Source organism: Simochromis diagramma, unplaced genomic scaffold, assembly GCF_900408965.1.
Source record: "Simochromis diagramma unplaced genomic scaffold, fSimDia1.1 OVJJ01000123.1, whole genome shotgun sequence".
NCBI classification, from domain to species: domain Eukaryota; kingdom Metazoa; phylum Chordata; class Actinopteri; order Cichliformes; family Cichlidae; genus Simochromis; species Simochromis diagramma.
Genome location: NW_024386778.1, coordinates 3,917,089 through 3,932,378, shown reverse-complemented (window position 1 = coordinate 3,932,378; position 15,290 = coordinate 3,917,089). Strand labels below are relative to the sequence as shown.

Below are 15,290 nucleotides of genomic sequence, written 5' to 3'. Positions count from 1 at the left end.
ATAAATAGTCCTGTCTCATTTTGCATAATCTCTCTCATGCTTTCTCAGTTATTCTTGGGGCGTCTGGACTTGTTTGGTTTCCTTTGTGAATTTTGTCCTTGGCATCTGACCTTAACAAAAAATATATATATAAAAATATTCAGTCAGCCTTGGGAGTTTGCATGTGGGTCTGTCACCTGCAAATTATCACACTGCCTCATTACATCTGTGTTGAAGCCATAGACGGTGATCTCAGAGAAAGTCATAGTCATATATGGGTGTGCTCCACAGCTGCACGGCTGTAGGCTCAAGCTCAAATGTAAACAGAATGGCACACGTGTTGCCAACTAGCAACTGAGTTATGATCAGTTTAGATAAGCCAAGTAAATTCCTGCACATTTATAAATAGAAGTGGAACAAGTTGAACACAAACCCACAACATGATACCCCAAAATAGAACCTTACTATTTACCACTGGCCCACAGTCACGTTGTATACCCTCATTTGTATTCTGAGCCGTCGAAAGCTCTGATATCATCAGCTAACTGAAGCTAAACTGGAAATGTGAACACACCCAACACAGGAGTTAGTCTAGATGGAGCTGAACAAAATCCCTGTTTACTGCCACACTGGAAAGGATGCAGCGAGGAGAGCATATGTTGCAGCAAGGTTATTTGCATAGAACTATCATCATATGTCCCTTTTGATTACATCAGATAGGGCTCCTGCTGTTTGTTTATTTGGGAAAAAAGGATGTTTAATTTAAGATGGATGACAACTTTTTCGTACTTCTACTGGTGCACATGTGGGGCATGGTCGTGAAGAATGATTAATCAAATCAGAATCTGAAAACAATGTAACAAGACAACGTCAAATATGACACATTGTTAACTTCAGCACTTTTTTTCCCTCAGAGTTCTTAAAGTATTGGGTTAAACTGGATGCACAAGTGTCAGTGATATGTGCACAGTTACCATATGTCAATTTCTGCTGCTCTTTTGTTCAGTCGTGTCCTCTCACAGCTACATTTTCTTGGAAAGCATATAGGTTTTCTAATTATATTACTTTGTAGGACAGTGATTGTTATGATGTCAAGATGTCATTTTAACTGAACTTAGATCTTGAGTCTATGTATAAATACCCGAAGCCAAGAAAAACACTGATTTTGAACAGAAAATGGAGACTGAATCAATATGAAAGGAATGAGATAGTCTAGTTTTTCTCCATATATAATTTAGCTGTCGTTTTAATGTTATCACCATTAAGTTTAATTTGTTTATACTGTGAGCTATGATCTCATATTTCTATACTCACCACTTTCTACCTCGAGCAGGGCTTTGGTCAGGATGCTTCCAGCCACGCTGATGGCCTGGCAGATGTAATAGCCAGAGTCTTCAACTTGGACATCATTGATGGTCAGCTCACCACTCAGTGACACTGTGAATCGTCCTGACTGTGATGGCTCCTGGACAGGGAACAGCAAGATCTGGAGAAGAAAATGACCACAGGAGTTGTTTTATTATTTTACGTGGGCTGAAACAGGGCCAACATTAAAATGGCAAGTTGTGAAACTATCAAGCAACCATTCAGCAATTTTATGCGAAGTGTCTTAAAGACACAATTTAAATAGGATCTTTTCCAAGTTGCCTGTTTTGCATGGACACAAAACTGCTTCATCTCATGCATTATGTGCCATTTTTATGATTCATATGTCAGTGTTAACTGGCTTAACATATGAAGAGTTCTCTGAAAAAAAAAAATACTCGAGTACAAGGACTGGACTGAAAATGAGTGAAGGACAAGCTGAGAAGTTTGAAAGGTATTTGGAGCCTTGTGCTGGAGCCTCAGGGCGAGAGGCAGGGTTTACCCTGGACAGGTCTAACACAGTCTGTTGCAGGGATAACACATAGAAACAGACAACCATTTGCACTCACATTCATACCCCCATTTGCACCTATAGGCAATTTAGAGTTTCCAGTTAACCTTTCCCCACTAAATGCATGTCTTTGGACTGTGGGAGGAAGCCAGAGTGCCCGGAGAGAACCCATGCAAACACAGGGAGAATATGCAAACTCCACACAGAAAGACCTTGGCCTGCTGGTGAACTCAAGACTTGCTTGCTGTGAGACAACAGTGCTAACCACCATGCTGCTATTTCTGTTTTAATTTTAATTTTAATTGTAATTCTGCTTTTTTTCTGCTCAGGCAGGTGAAAAAGTCAAGCTCTGCACATTAGCCGATGACTCAAAAATATGATATAGGGCATAAAAAAATCAGAATTCATCTTCTTGTGCAGTAAGGTTGGATGCACACATTTTGAGCTGCCGCCGACAAACAGGGTGGGAAGGGGGAAAAGCTCCCATGCTCCCCATTTCTCATGAAAATGTGACAAAATGTCAAGAAAGGTCCAGAGGTCTCAGAACCAAGTCATACTACCAAATAATGAAGTATCAAATATCAAATACAGGGAGTGCAGAATTATTAGGCAAATGAGTATTTTGTCCACATCATCCTCTTCATGCATGTTGTCTTACTCCAAGCTGTATAGGCTCGAAAGCCTGCTACCAATTAAGCATATTAGGTGATGTGCATCTCTGTAATGAGAAGGGGTGTGGTCTAATGACATCAACACCCTATATCAGGTGTGCATAATTATTAGGCAACGTCCTTTCCTTTGGCAAAATGGGTCAAAAGAAGGACTTGACAGGCTCAGAAAAGTCAAAAATAGTGAGATATCTTGCAGAGGGATGCAGCAGTCTCAAAATTGCAAAGCTTCTGAAGCGTGATCATCGAACAATCAAGCATTTCATTCAAAATAGTCAACAGGGTCGCAAGAAGCGTGTGGAAAAACCAAGGCGCAAAATAACTGCCCATGAACTGAGAAAAGTCAAGTGTGCAGCTGCCAAGATGCCACTTGCCACCAGTTTGGCCATATTTCAGAGCTGCAACATCACTGGAGTGCCCAAAAGCACAAGGTGTGCAATACTCAGAGACATGGCCAAGGTAAGAAAGGCTGAAAGACGACCACCACTGAACAAGACACACAAGCTGAAACGTCAAGACTGGGCCAAGAAATATCTCAAGACTGATTTTTCTAAGGTTTTATGGACTGATGAAATGAGAGTGAGTCTTGATGGGCCAAATGGATGGGCCCGTGGCTGGATTGGTAAAGGGCAGAGAGCTCCAGTCCGACTCAGACGCCAGCAAGGTGGAGGTGGAGTACTGGTTTGGGCTGGTATCATCAAAGATGAGCTTGTGGGGCCTTTTCGGGTTGAGGATGGAGTCAAGCTCAACTCCCAGTCCTACTGCCAGTTTCTGGAAGACACCTTCTTCAAGCAGTGGTACAGGAAGAAGTCTGCATCCTTCAAGAAAAACATGATTTTCATGCAGGACAATGCTCCATCACACGCGTCCAAGTACTCCACAGCGTGGCTGGCAAGAAAGGGTATAAAAGAAGAAAAACTAATGACATGGCCTCCTTGTTCACCTGATCTGAACCCCATTGAGAACCTGTGGTCCATCATCAAATGTGAGATTTACAAGGAGGGAAAACAGTACACCCCTCTGAACAGTGTCTGGGAGGCTGTGGTTGTTGCTGCACGCAATGTTGATGGTGAACAGATCAAAACACTGACAGAATCCATGGATGGCAGGCTTTTGAGTGTCCTTGCAAAGAAAGGTGGCTATATTGGTCGCTGATTTATTTTTGTTTTGTTTTTGAATGTCAGAAATGTATATTTGTGAATGTGGAGATGTTATATTGGTTTCACTGGTAAAAATAAATAATTGAAATGAGTATATATTTGTTTTTTGTTAAGTTGCCTAATAATTATGCACAGTAATAGTCACCTGCACACACAGATATCCCCCTAAAATAGCTAAAACTAAAAACAAACTAAAAACTACTTCCAAAAACATTCAGCTTTGATATTAATGAGTTTTTTGGGTTCATTGAGAAGATGGTTGTTGTTCAATAATAAAATTATTCCTCAAAAATACAACTTGCCTAATAATTCTGCACTCCCTGTATGAGATACAATATAATAAGTACTTTTGTTGTCATGTTTGATTAGATTTGGGGGCCAAAAGTACTTCATTAGGTTTAGAAAAAGATTATCCGTAGAGTTCAAATGCATTCTTTTACAAAAAGGACATCTTCCTGTGATCACATGGTATCTTTCTCAGGTGATCAGTTAAAAAAAGTATATATACGCATTGCAATACAAGGTAACCCGTGCTGTGATAGCATATAGAGTGAGAACAGGTTGATTCACAATGAGCCTTAGACAGTTAGCCTGTGTTATTGTGCAATAATAAATGACAAACACCTCCCTTCATTTCTACTTTTCTTTGTCATATATCACTGTGTAAACCCAGTAAAATCTCAGCATTTCACTGAATGCGGGGCCAAAATTTCGAACAAGCTACCCACATTCTTCTTCTCTTCCTTCTCCTCGTCTTCCATGCTTTCTCTGCTTTATCTCTCTCCTCCACACTCGTTCTCCCTCTCCCACACATTCTCCAGCCTACCCTGCCACCCCCTGTTTCCCTAATCTGTACCTGGAAGCCAAGCTACAGGCACCCACGCAGTCTCATCAGGCCTTTCAGTGCATTCCAACAGGCTGCAATGCTTATCACAGGGTGACTCTCTCCCACAAACACATACACGTCTCAACACATCTGAAAACGTGCAGGTCTTTGGTAAATAATACACTGTGTGGATGATGGGAAAGTGTGAGTGTGTGTGTGTGTGTGTGTGTGTGTGTGTGTGTGTGTGTGTGTGTGTGAGAGAGAGAGAGAGAGAGAGAGTCACTCTGGTAGTAAACTACAGCACACAGCGAAGGATGATAAAAGCAGAGACCATGACAAGGAAAGGAAATGTTGGCTCTCTTCAAAGCACATGTAGCAAAGTGGCATGCAAACAGAGTCGGCAATTAAAATCCTATAAAGGCTCATTTAAAGCACATTTTTTGATTTCGTCAGGTGTTCTTTTAAATTTAAAAAATGTAAAAGTTGTGTGAAGTTATATTGGGATTTACTTTAAATTGGGTAAAATAAATATAAGAAAAAGTAATGTATCTATAGCACATTACAATATGAGAGTTTACTGTTTCCCTCTTTACCAGAGCCCTGCTTGTGATGATGCAATTCACCTGTAGGTTTTTCTTTATTTTATGCTGATGTTATTGTGCAGCACATTTTCAGATAGCTTAAAATCAACTTTTTTGAAAGAAAAAGGTTTAAAAAATGCACATAATACTGTTAGCACCAAATCCCTTGGAGTTAAAAGTAAAGGTCTGTATGTACTTGGTAATTAAAGGCTTTGTGATGTTTGGGGGCCAGTACTGGTACTGAAATGTGGAAAACAGCTAATGTTTTGACTTTACATAAACTGTACATAAACAAGCCTATTAAATCTTTATAATAAAGACTCATTAGAGTATGTTTCATAACTACTGTAAACAAAATCATGGAACGTTTCCCACCTGGCTGCCTTCTTTTTGCCAGAAGACGGCTGGCGGAGGGTTTCCTTTGGTGCCACAGAGGAAGGTTACGGTACGACCTGGAGTTGTGATCTGGTCCCGCGGTCGAACCACAATCTGAGGAGGCACTGCAACACATAATTCAGAAAAAAAAAATGTTGAAATCCAGTCATTATGTGCCATTATTTTATCAATATGTGACTGAAGTACAGACATTGAAAAAATGAATTCATAACATTAATTCACAAAAGTTATTCTAATTCAAGACATTTAACAAAAGTTTTGCATGGACTACTTAAGAATTACAACAACTTTTACACACAGCCCCCCATTTTCATAAACATAAATTTAAATGTAAATACACCTGAAGGCTATACCTGAAGCCTAGAACCCACTGACTTCACCAAATGTTGTGTTTCCTGTCTTGAGCCTTGAGTGGCCTTTACTGTAGCCACCTGCTTGTTGCTTGTTTGTGGGTCTTTCTGCATTTGGTTTTGTATTTAATAATGCAAAAGCATGCTCTGTTGGGTTGAGATCAGGCGACTGATTTGGCCGTTGAAGAACATCCCATTTCTTTTGAGAAACTCAATTAGCACTATACACTTCAAAATTCATTACATGCATTTCTATCAACAGTCAAATCATCAATAAACACTAACGCCTGATTCCATGATAGCTTTCAAACAGCCAAGGCACAAGAGAATAAAATATTTTAGAGACAGTGACAGTAAACAAAGACAGTAGAGAAATGACATTAAACCCACAATGTCATTTCTCTCGGGGTCTGAGAATCAAAGCAATACTAAAAGATGCAGTTTGATGTCATCATGAAATGTGGTGGGCTCATGGGAAGCTTTACCACCACTGAAAAGCTACCTGACGTGACTGAGGCAGAAATCATGGTTCTAGCTGAGATAATGCATTGAAGTTTTTTGTTACATTAAAACATTTATTTTCAAATGAATTAATTTTAATCCAAAGAAACAGCTGAACACATTAGCCACATTAGCTCACGTAATATTAACTAAACCTTTGATGCATGAGCTAAACATAGCTACTGTAGCTAACATCATCTGGCAAACACGGTTAACTGGTAGGGCAGCCCTGCTCTGTGTGATTAAACAAATCATAACTTCATAACTTTATGCTTGTGTTGAGCATCAACTCAATGTTATAAGAATACCATACGCACTGCCTTAGTGGTTAGGACTTTATTTAATTGACAGGCAATTAAATGCAATGCATAGTAACACAGAATAAAATGCCGTATTTTTCTTGGATTATTCAGTGGCATTAGGTGACAAATTTAGCCAGATTGAAACGTGCCCTTTTTGTGCTGCCTCTTTTAATTCCTTTATATATGCTAACAGTACCGCCATACTTGTCAATGCTCTTATCACATCTCGTTTAGATTAACTCTCTTCTCTATGGTTTACCTCGTAAATCTCTCCATAAACTGCAGTTAGTTCAAAATACAGCTGCTCGTATTATATCCAGAATGAGATCTACTGAACATATAACACCATTGGCTTCTAATTCACCTCCGTGTCAATTTCAAGATCCTGTTTCTTACTTTCAAAGCGCTTCATAACCTCGCTCCTCCATATTTATCTGATGTTCTCCATATGTACTCACCCCCTCGTACCCTCCGCTCTTCTCCAGCTTCCCTTTTTGTCTGCTCCACCTGCTCGCCTGACTACCATAAGACTCAGAGCCTTTAGTTGTTCTGCCCCGAGGCTTTGGATGCACTCCCACCAGATCTCCGGACTACAAACTCTCTCTCTACTTTTGAACTGTGTCCTAAAACCCATCTATTTAGAATTGCATACCCTTCATCATGACTCCACCTTACTCTATTTTACCTTATTTAGCTTTTATACTTTCATACTTGTTTTCAGTTTTTGTTTACCTTGTGTTTTAATTTTATTGTACCTCGAGGGTCTTTAAAGGCACATATAAATAAAATGTATTATTTTTATTATTATTATTAAAGAATTATAAAATATTATTACTTCTGGAGTTAAATAAATATTTACTATTTTACTATATAGTTACTATAAGCTGACATGTGGTGGTTCCCCACCACTGTTATATGAATTAATATTACTGCTGCAGATGTTTAGGGCTAAGCCCATTTTAAATACTTTCTGTTGTTTAATCTCCAATAGTGGATGATATTCTATAAAATCATGCCTGTAGTGTGACTGTCCTGTGGTGACCACATGTTTTCTGGACTCAGAAAAACAGGACTAATAAAACTGATTTTAAAAAACGTATTAAATATACATAATAAATCAAATCAGAGCTCTAATAAAAATGTTTGACCGTTATATTAAAAATATACATGAAACATGAAGGTGGCTATTAGCAAAACCACTGCTTAAACTTTGTAAATTCATTCAACCAGACATGTTAGCCACACATGCTAAGCTGAACAATTGAAAAAGAGAACATTTGTCTTGTTTTTATACATTTTTATGTGAAAGCCCATATATTTATCGATTTAATGACATTCTGTCTTCATCTGCAGGGCTGATATATTGGCCAATATTAGTCATTTCCTGATATATCAATATTGGCACTTATAACAGACAATAAATGAAAACTATCCACCCACTCTCATTCTCCATTTCAATATATCTACTACATTTATCAGATACAAAAAGGAAAACAGAATGTGACTTTAATGAGAGAATCTGCAGGTTTTCAGTCGAGTACCTAGCTGTGTCTACGACGAGCGAGCCATAACAGTCCTTGATTTGTTTGGCTTTTTGTGTTTGATAAATTGATGGTTATTGCCTAATCTAGATGGCTTGACTGTTTATCCCACACTACAGCAAACAGCCCATCAAAAAGGTCAGCTCAGACCCCACAGGAGCCTGAATCCAGGTTTGTGGGTCACCATTCTGATTCTGAGCATCAGACATCTTTGAACACAGATGGAGGGCAAGGGGGATAAGGGACTGCAAATAAATGGTAAGCTGTCTCGCTTTCTCATTGCTGCACCATGCCACTGTGTGTGCACGCGTTCATCCACAAAGACACACGCATCTTTGATTTCTATTGATTCTGTAGCAAAATGACAGTCCTTCCTCCACAGAGGGGGGTGTGAATGCATAATGATGCACCGGGCCTAATTGATTTCTCATCTTCCCACCTGATCTCCTGCTTCACTTTAATTCTGACTCTCTATTAGCTTTGAGAGAAACACAAAGAAGGAGAAAGATGGGGAGGAGGAGAGCCTATGGAACAGAGAAGAAAGTAACAGTAAAAAACACTTAACAGTCACAGTGAAAGACAGCATAAATAACTAATGTCCTTCTACTGTTTCTCCATGAAAGGAAAAAATCCAGAATAAAGAAACTCCTAATCCACTAAATATACCCTCCTTAGAATACTGAAGTAAACATAAAATAACGGCTTTTCCTCAAATTTTCTTCCACTGACTGATGTTCTGGGGGAGGAAAAAGCTTTGTTTGGTTACATTGCTGGGACTCACAAACGTTGCTTTTTTAAGTCAGCTCCTGTGTTCAAACACAGCCCAACATATACTTTGAGAAATGCTTCCAGACATTAATTATCTCAGATGAGGAGAAAGCAGCAGAAACAAAAATAAATAGCAGCAGAGTGTGAAGAGCTGAAACATTCCCAATCTCTCCCACTGACCCGCCTGCTCCCCCTAATCACTTGCCTCAGATGTGCATGTGCAAGCTTAATTTCATGCCTTGTATACAACTTATGCACTTTTAAAACTGCTTCCACCACGGGCCCCTCCGCACAGCAGGAGGACATCCGTGTGTCAACTGCGGGATAAATTACAGCTAACGGGGGGTCTTGGCTGAGCTAGTCAGGGTCATGTCCTGGGATCAAACTTCCAGCCCTTTGCTAACCCTAAAGGTTAATGCCCAAACATACACCCCTGGTTTTTGTCAGCAAGTGACATGGGACCATCTGCCTCCACTCTCCAGTTACCTCAAGGACAGGCCTCCTGTCACAGCTGATGCAAGGCCTGAAATATTAAAGAAACACTGTGTAATGCTCACTTCTTATGTAATTCATATCCATGCTTGTGCACATACACATAATGAAAATACATAGAAAAATATGCTTGTGCACTTCTCAGCAGGGTATTTAACAAAAACATGTCAACACCTGAACGTTTTCTCCTCACACCTGACACAACGCCGTAACTTTGACCCAAATACACTGACAACTAGGAATATTTGAGCTATTAAAATGCTGTTTTTGGCCCACTACACAGCCGTGTCTAGAGAATAACAGTGTTTGATTTGAGGAGGCAAGCCGGCACATTGCCTGAAGCTGTAATAAATAATTAGCAATAATGGGTGCACCCGGCATGACACTGAGCCTTAGATTTAGGGCAGGGAGATACATTAGCATCCTCAAATGGGATTGAAATGGGAGTATGGATTGTAACAGAGCAGCTGAAATATAGATGAAAAACATGAGGGAACAATGCCTGCATGTCACTCTTATAATAATTTAACTTTCAGAGATGCAGGGTTGTTTTTTTTTGGTAAGTTAATTTTTGCTGTGCCTTAAACTGACTCGACTTCTAAAATACCACGGTATGTTCATTTACTAATTTTATGAAACACAGAGCCAGCACACATTAAGCACCGCATACTGCTAACTGTTGCTGTCGGTGTCTGGGAGGTACATTGGGAAATTTCTAAATACAGAATGCAACACTTAAGATAGGAACTCAAAGGATCTTGCAGACTTCTTTTGTATGCTGCGTATACTGCCAGAACTGTAGAACAGATAACAAAGCTAATATGCCAAGAGGGAAGTAAAAATAGACATCAGGCTGTAGCTTAGCTTTCCACAGCTTTTATGAAAAGAAATGCAACACTCAAGGAGGAAAGCCTAGTCTACATGTAAATTGCTTGGTGTCATTGAATGTTTGTGGATGGTTGTAAATGTTCTCTTACAGATCAGAAATAATGTTTAATTTTGAGGTATTTGACTTGTTTTAACTTCATTCTTTAAGTTGAGTTTAATTAACGTTGACATGGGAACCCTGGAGGTCTAGAAAATTTAGCAAATTTATATAAGTTTGCCAAATCTCCCCAAAACAATATGATGATGCCATAAGATAAAGGGCATGTAATTGGATGGAGCGAACATTATAAAGGTTTCCTGCAAGTGATCAGCATATGTGCTGATGTCCTCCAAACCCACAGAGCTCCTCCAATAGTCAAACGTGCTCGGATTTGTAGCTTTTTATTCAATTCAGTTTTACTTGTACAGCTCCAAATTACAGCAACAGTCGCCTCAAGGCACTCAGGTAGAAACGGAAGGTAGGTAGACCCTCAACAATACATACAGAGAAAAACTCAACAATCACATGACCCCCTGTAAGCAAGCACTTTGGTGACAGTGGGAAGGAAAAACTCCCTTTTAACAGGAAGAAACCTCCGGTAGAACCAGGCTCAGAGAGGGGTGGGGCCATCTGCCGCGACCGGAGTAAAAATATTAATGAAAAATTTCCAAAAGGTTTAGTCAATTCCTTGAATTTCATGATATGGGGGAACTATATATACAGATATTACTGGACTGATAATCTATTTGGATCTATTCCTTTAGTGGGAGTATACAGAATTAGTCCTTCTGCTATCCCTGATAAAATAACTCTACAATCAGCAAGGATTTTCCACACAACTTGAATCTACTTGTGGTGTTGGTTGCACTGCTAATATTTCAGATTTCAAGTACTGTGTGACAAACAATAGATTTGGGTGACTCTCCAATTCCACTGTATGGGACAGAAGCAGGTGATGGTAGTCCTTGTTCACTTCCCAGCCTGCAGCACAACAAGGAGTAAGTAAGTAAGTACAATGTTATTTGTATAGCACCTTTCAAGTCAAAAATCCCAAAGTGCTTCACAGAAAAACTTCACAGAGTACCATCAACAAAACAATAAAAAAAAAAAAAAAAAGAACTTAAAATGCTTTTAAAAAGCAGGAAATGAAGATCATCTACACTGTGGATAAAGTGGTTCTATCTATTCATCAGTGATGGAAACTGTCGAACTTCATTCAGTCAGCACTGAATTAGAAAGATTTGAAAATGGTCAGTGTCTTTCATGCAGCTTTCTAATGTTTAGAAACAACAGCCCCGCCCCCCGGCCAGACAGTATTGAAAGTATCGAAACAGCAAGTTGGTGAAAGGGTGTGGAGATCAGTGTGGTGAATGAGCAGGTAGCAAGTGTGATTTTAATGCAGGAAAAAGCCTTTTTTCAGTGGAGGTAGTAAAAATCATCAGTGGAATATCCTCATGAACAAGATGAAGCAAACCAGCGTCAGCCTGAGCTGTTCCCCACACACTGCGCTCCCACTCACACCGTGTGTTCCACTGCTGTCACTCACGTAGCAAAGCTAAACAAAGTGCTTACAACGAAAACATCTCACCTCCCCTGCTCCACCCCACCCATGCTTGACATATGATTTTCAGCAACACGCTGAAGATATCCGCACTTGTATCAACACAATCATACACACACCCCTCGCTCCCTAGGGGCGTAGATGTGACATGCAGCTGTCAGAGTCCCGTGGTGATGCAGCTCTGCATCTGCTAGAGTAAACACACTCCAGTGCTGTTGCCGCTGCTGCTTCACCTTTTTTACGAAACATCACACGCCCACTTAAGTACACAGACTTCATTCCTGAGACTGTTTCCATTCTGAAATGATGATTGAGGAGGTGATTATTTCCAGGGCATAATTTATTACAGCTGGACTATATCTCATTTGTGCTTATATTCAGTGTGAAGTTTGTGCCTAGAATTGTATCCCATTTGTCCAATATCAATATATAAATTGGAAGGCTGGTAAAGTTTTAAATAGGCCAAGAATAAGCTATGGAAGCAGCCACGCAGGCAGTCCTTACATAGTGAATGGGACAAAAATGGAATTGCATAAAAATAATAGGTATGTAGAGAACCTCATAATTCATAACATTTTGTGGTTCAATGTTTCTTCCACTGAACACTTTTTTAGGGGTTTTTTCATTCTTCATCCCTTTTTCTCTATTCCCCAACATTAGGCACATTTAGAGATGGGAGTACGCATTAAACCCCATTTGCTTAGTTCATGCCAAATGCTGGCATTTTTACTTTGGTAAGTAATCATCAGTGCATTTGTGGCAGAGTTCAAAGGTGAAACCACAGCTCACGAAAAAGAACACAATAACCCAATTCATGTACGCCAAAAACGTCTTGATGATCCCCACGACTACTGGAAAAATACTCTTTGGACTGATGAGAATTGAATTTCGTTACATCAGATGTAAAAACAGCACAGCATTTCATAAAAAGGCTGTCACACGAACAGTCCAATACGGCGGCGAAGTGTGATGGTCTGGGGCTGCTTTGCCTTATAACTCTTTTTTTTGTTGTTGTGTGGATTAATCAGCAATAACCATTTATTTTTCAAAAGGTGAGTGTTTGTGCTCTAAATCAGAGACTCCACATTTTACAGTGGGGTTTTTTTTTCTAGTAACTGAAGCTCCATCTATGAGTGTAACGAAAGGTCAAAACCCTTCTACCCTTCAATTTTTTTGTTTTTTGTTTTTAGCTTTAATACTTGGCTGTCCTAATTGGCAGAAAAAGCACCTGAGCTAGAGGGTAGAGGTTTGGGTCTCTAATGTAGCAAACAGCTTATACCTGTAGGACTGTATTAACTCTCATAAACAGACACACAAACAGACACACAAAACCATACACAGATGGGATGAAATGGAATACTTACAGGATGGGCCGACTGTGATGGAGTGATGCAGAAATGGGTGGAAGAAAGAAAAGAGAGAAAGAAAGTTGAATAACATGATGAGATGACGATGGATGGTGAAACTAGTTCAAACATCTGAAATTTTGGAACACCATACCTACTTAACCGTGTAACTAGCTGTGGTTTAATAGAATATATATTTTCCTTTGTATGTGTTTGTGTTGCATTCCTATGATCCCCACTGCAGCTACAGTGCTGCAAAATTTGCCTTCTCTTTGCTCTTTTGCACATTTGCAACACTTATGACAGTGATTCAGATCAAACAAAGATAATGTGAGTAAATACAAAATTAGGATTTTAAATGATGATTTCATCTATTGATGGAAAAAAAGTTATCCAAACATATTTGATTCTATCCTCCTGAGAACCGAGGAAAAAACAATCTTCCCATTGAACTTTTTTTGGTATTTCCTTCCTTCTTTGGAGCCAAAGGAAGCCACCCAAACACATGAGATATCATTGGAAAGCCCAGGATGTCCTCTATTTAGTACATCAGGACTTAGTAGGGTATCTCAAAAACCAACATGTCATGCCATGATATAAAGACACTCAAGAACAGATGAGAAACCAGTTAGTAAAGGGTTGCAAAGTGATGATTCACTGGAGTCTTCAAGACTCCGTTTGTGGATAATGGCTTTCACCATGATTCACTGGAGTCTTAAAGACTCCAGTGAATCATGGTGAAAGCCATTATCCACAAACGGAGGAAATCTGGAACAACTTTCCCAAAAGTGACTGGCCTACCAAAATGGCTCCAAGGAACCCAGAAAAACATCTAATGAACCGCAGGCCTTGCTTGCCTCAGTTAAGGTGCCACCCATGGGAGAGTCCTGTGGTGAAAACCGCTGCTGATGTCACGGCGAGGTACGCCGATGTGTTTGTTTGACAGATCCAAGAGCAAACACTGCACTCAACTTGAACCATTTTGTGCTGATGGCAGAAGCACAAGAACATGAAAACTAAGGCGAAAAAGGTACAATAACTAAACTAAGAAACTAGCGATAAAAACTATGAATCTATGAAAACTGTGATAACTATGGTGTGGTGTGGCATAACAGACAACCTGACAGCGAGTGAACAGAAACATGCAGACTAAATACACACAAGGGATGATCAGGGGGAGTGGAAACACATGAGGAAACACATGACACAAATGAACCTAATGACGTCACAGGGGAAGTGAACCTAAATACAATGACAAAGACACACCAGACTCTCTCAAAATAAATCAGGAAACACAGAAAATGCAATGATCAAAGACTAAAAACTAAAATACACAAAACACTGGGTCGCAGACGCAGTAGACAGCTGACTAAAACGAACACAAAGGCCAATTTCAAGTTTGCCAAAAGATATTCTGATCGTGCCAACAGTCAAACACAGTGGCAGCAGTGTTATGGTCTGGGGCTGCTTTGCTGCTTCAGAAGCTAGCCAGCCATAAATTCTGCTCTTTACCAGAAAACCCTGAAGGAAAATGTCTGGCCATCTCTTCATGCCCCAAAGATCCCTGATAGACACCACCAGCCTCTAAATGGCTCAGAAAGACACAAAATACACCTTCATTTTTTGGCCTTAAAAGCTTTGGCATGACCTTAAACTGGCTGTTCATACTCGATGTGGAGGAATTTAAAAAATTCTGCAAAGAATAGTGGACTAGAACGCCTCGTCAGTGGAAGACTCATTGACAGCCAAGGGTGGCACAATCCTTGAGAGATGTTTAGCGGGCACTTCGTTTTTCACACAGGGCCAGGTAGGTTTGGATAGCTGTTCTTCTTTAATACATGAAATCACCATTTCAAAACTGCATTATGCACAGGTAGGTGCATGTTGTGTATTTCTGCATGTTATTTTTTTTTTTAAATGTATCTGTCTGTCTGTTCGCTGCTGAATTTTTATACATATACGAGCATAAGGTGTGTGCGAGTGTTCAGGAGTACCAGAGGGCCCACTCACTGCACCGAGTGTTACAGAATAAAACTCTAAAAATTCCCTTTTATCATCACAAATGACAGCTTTCT

General features: G+C 39.8%; 1 protein-coding gene across 2 annotated transcripts in view; it reads right to left on the bottom strand.

Annotated features, from left to right (window-relative positions):
• The window catches only part of robo3 (roundabout, axon guidance receptor, homolog 3 (Drosophila)), a 161,781-nt gene that overhangs the window by 30,386 nt on the left and 116,105 nt on the right, over window positions 1-15,290 (bottom strand). Inside the window, exons 7-9 of one of the 2 annotated variants that reach the window (XM_040012334.1) lie at window positions 13,234-13,245; window positions 5,466-5,590; window positions 1,294-1,465 (exon numbers count right to left, since the gene is read on the bottom strand). In XM_040012334.1, the coding sequence (XP_039868268.1) occupies window positions 1,294-1,465; window positions 5,466-5,590; window positions 13,234-13,245 (309 nt within the window). The remainder of the gene's footprint in view (window positions 1-1,293; window positions 1,466-5,465; window positions 5,591-13,233; window positions 13,246-15,290) is intronic. The other variant, XM_040012341.1, reaches the window with a different exon arrangement.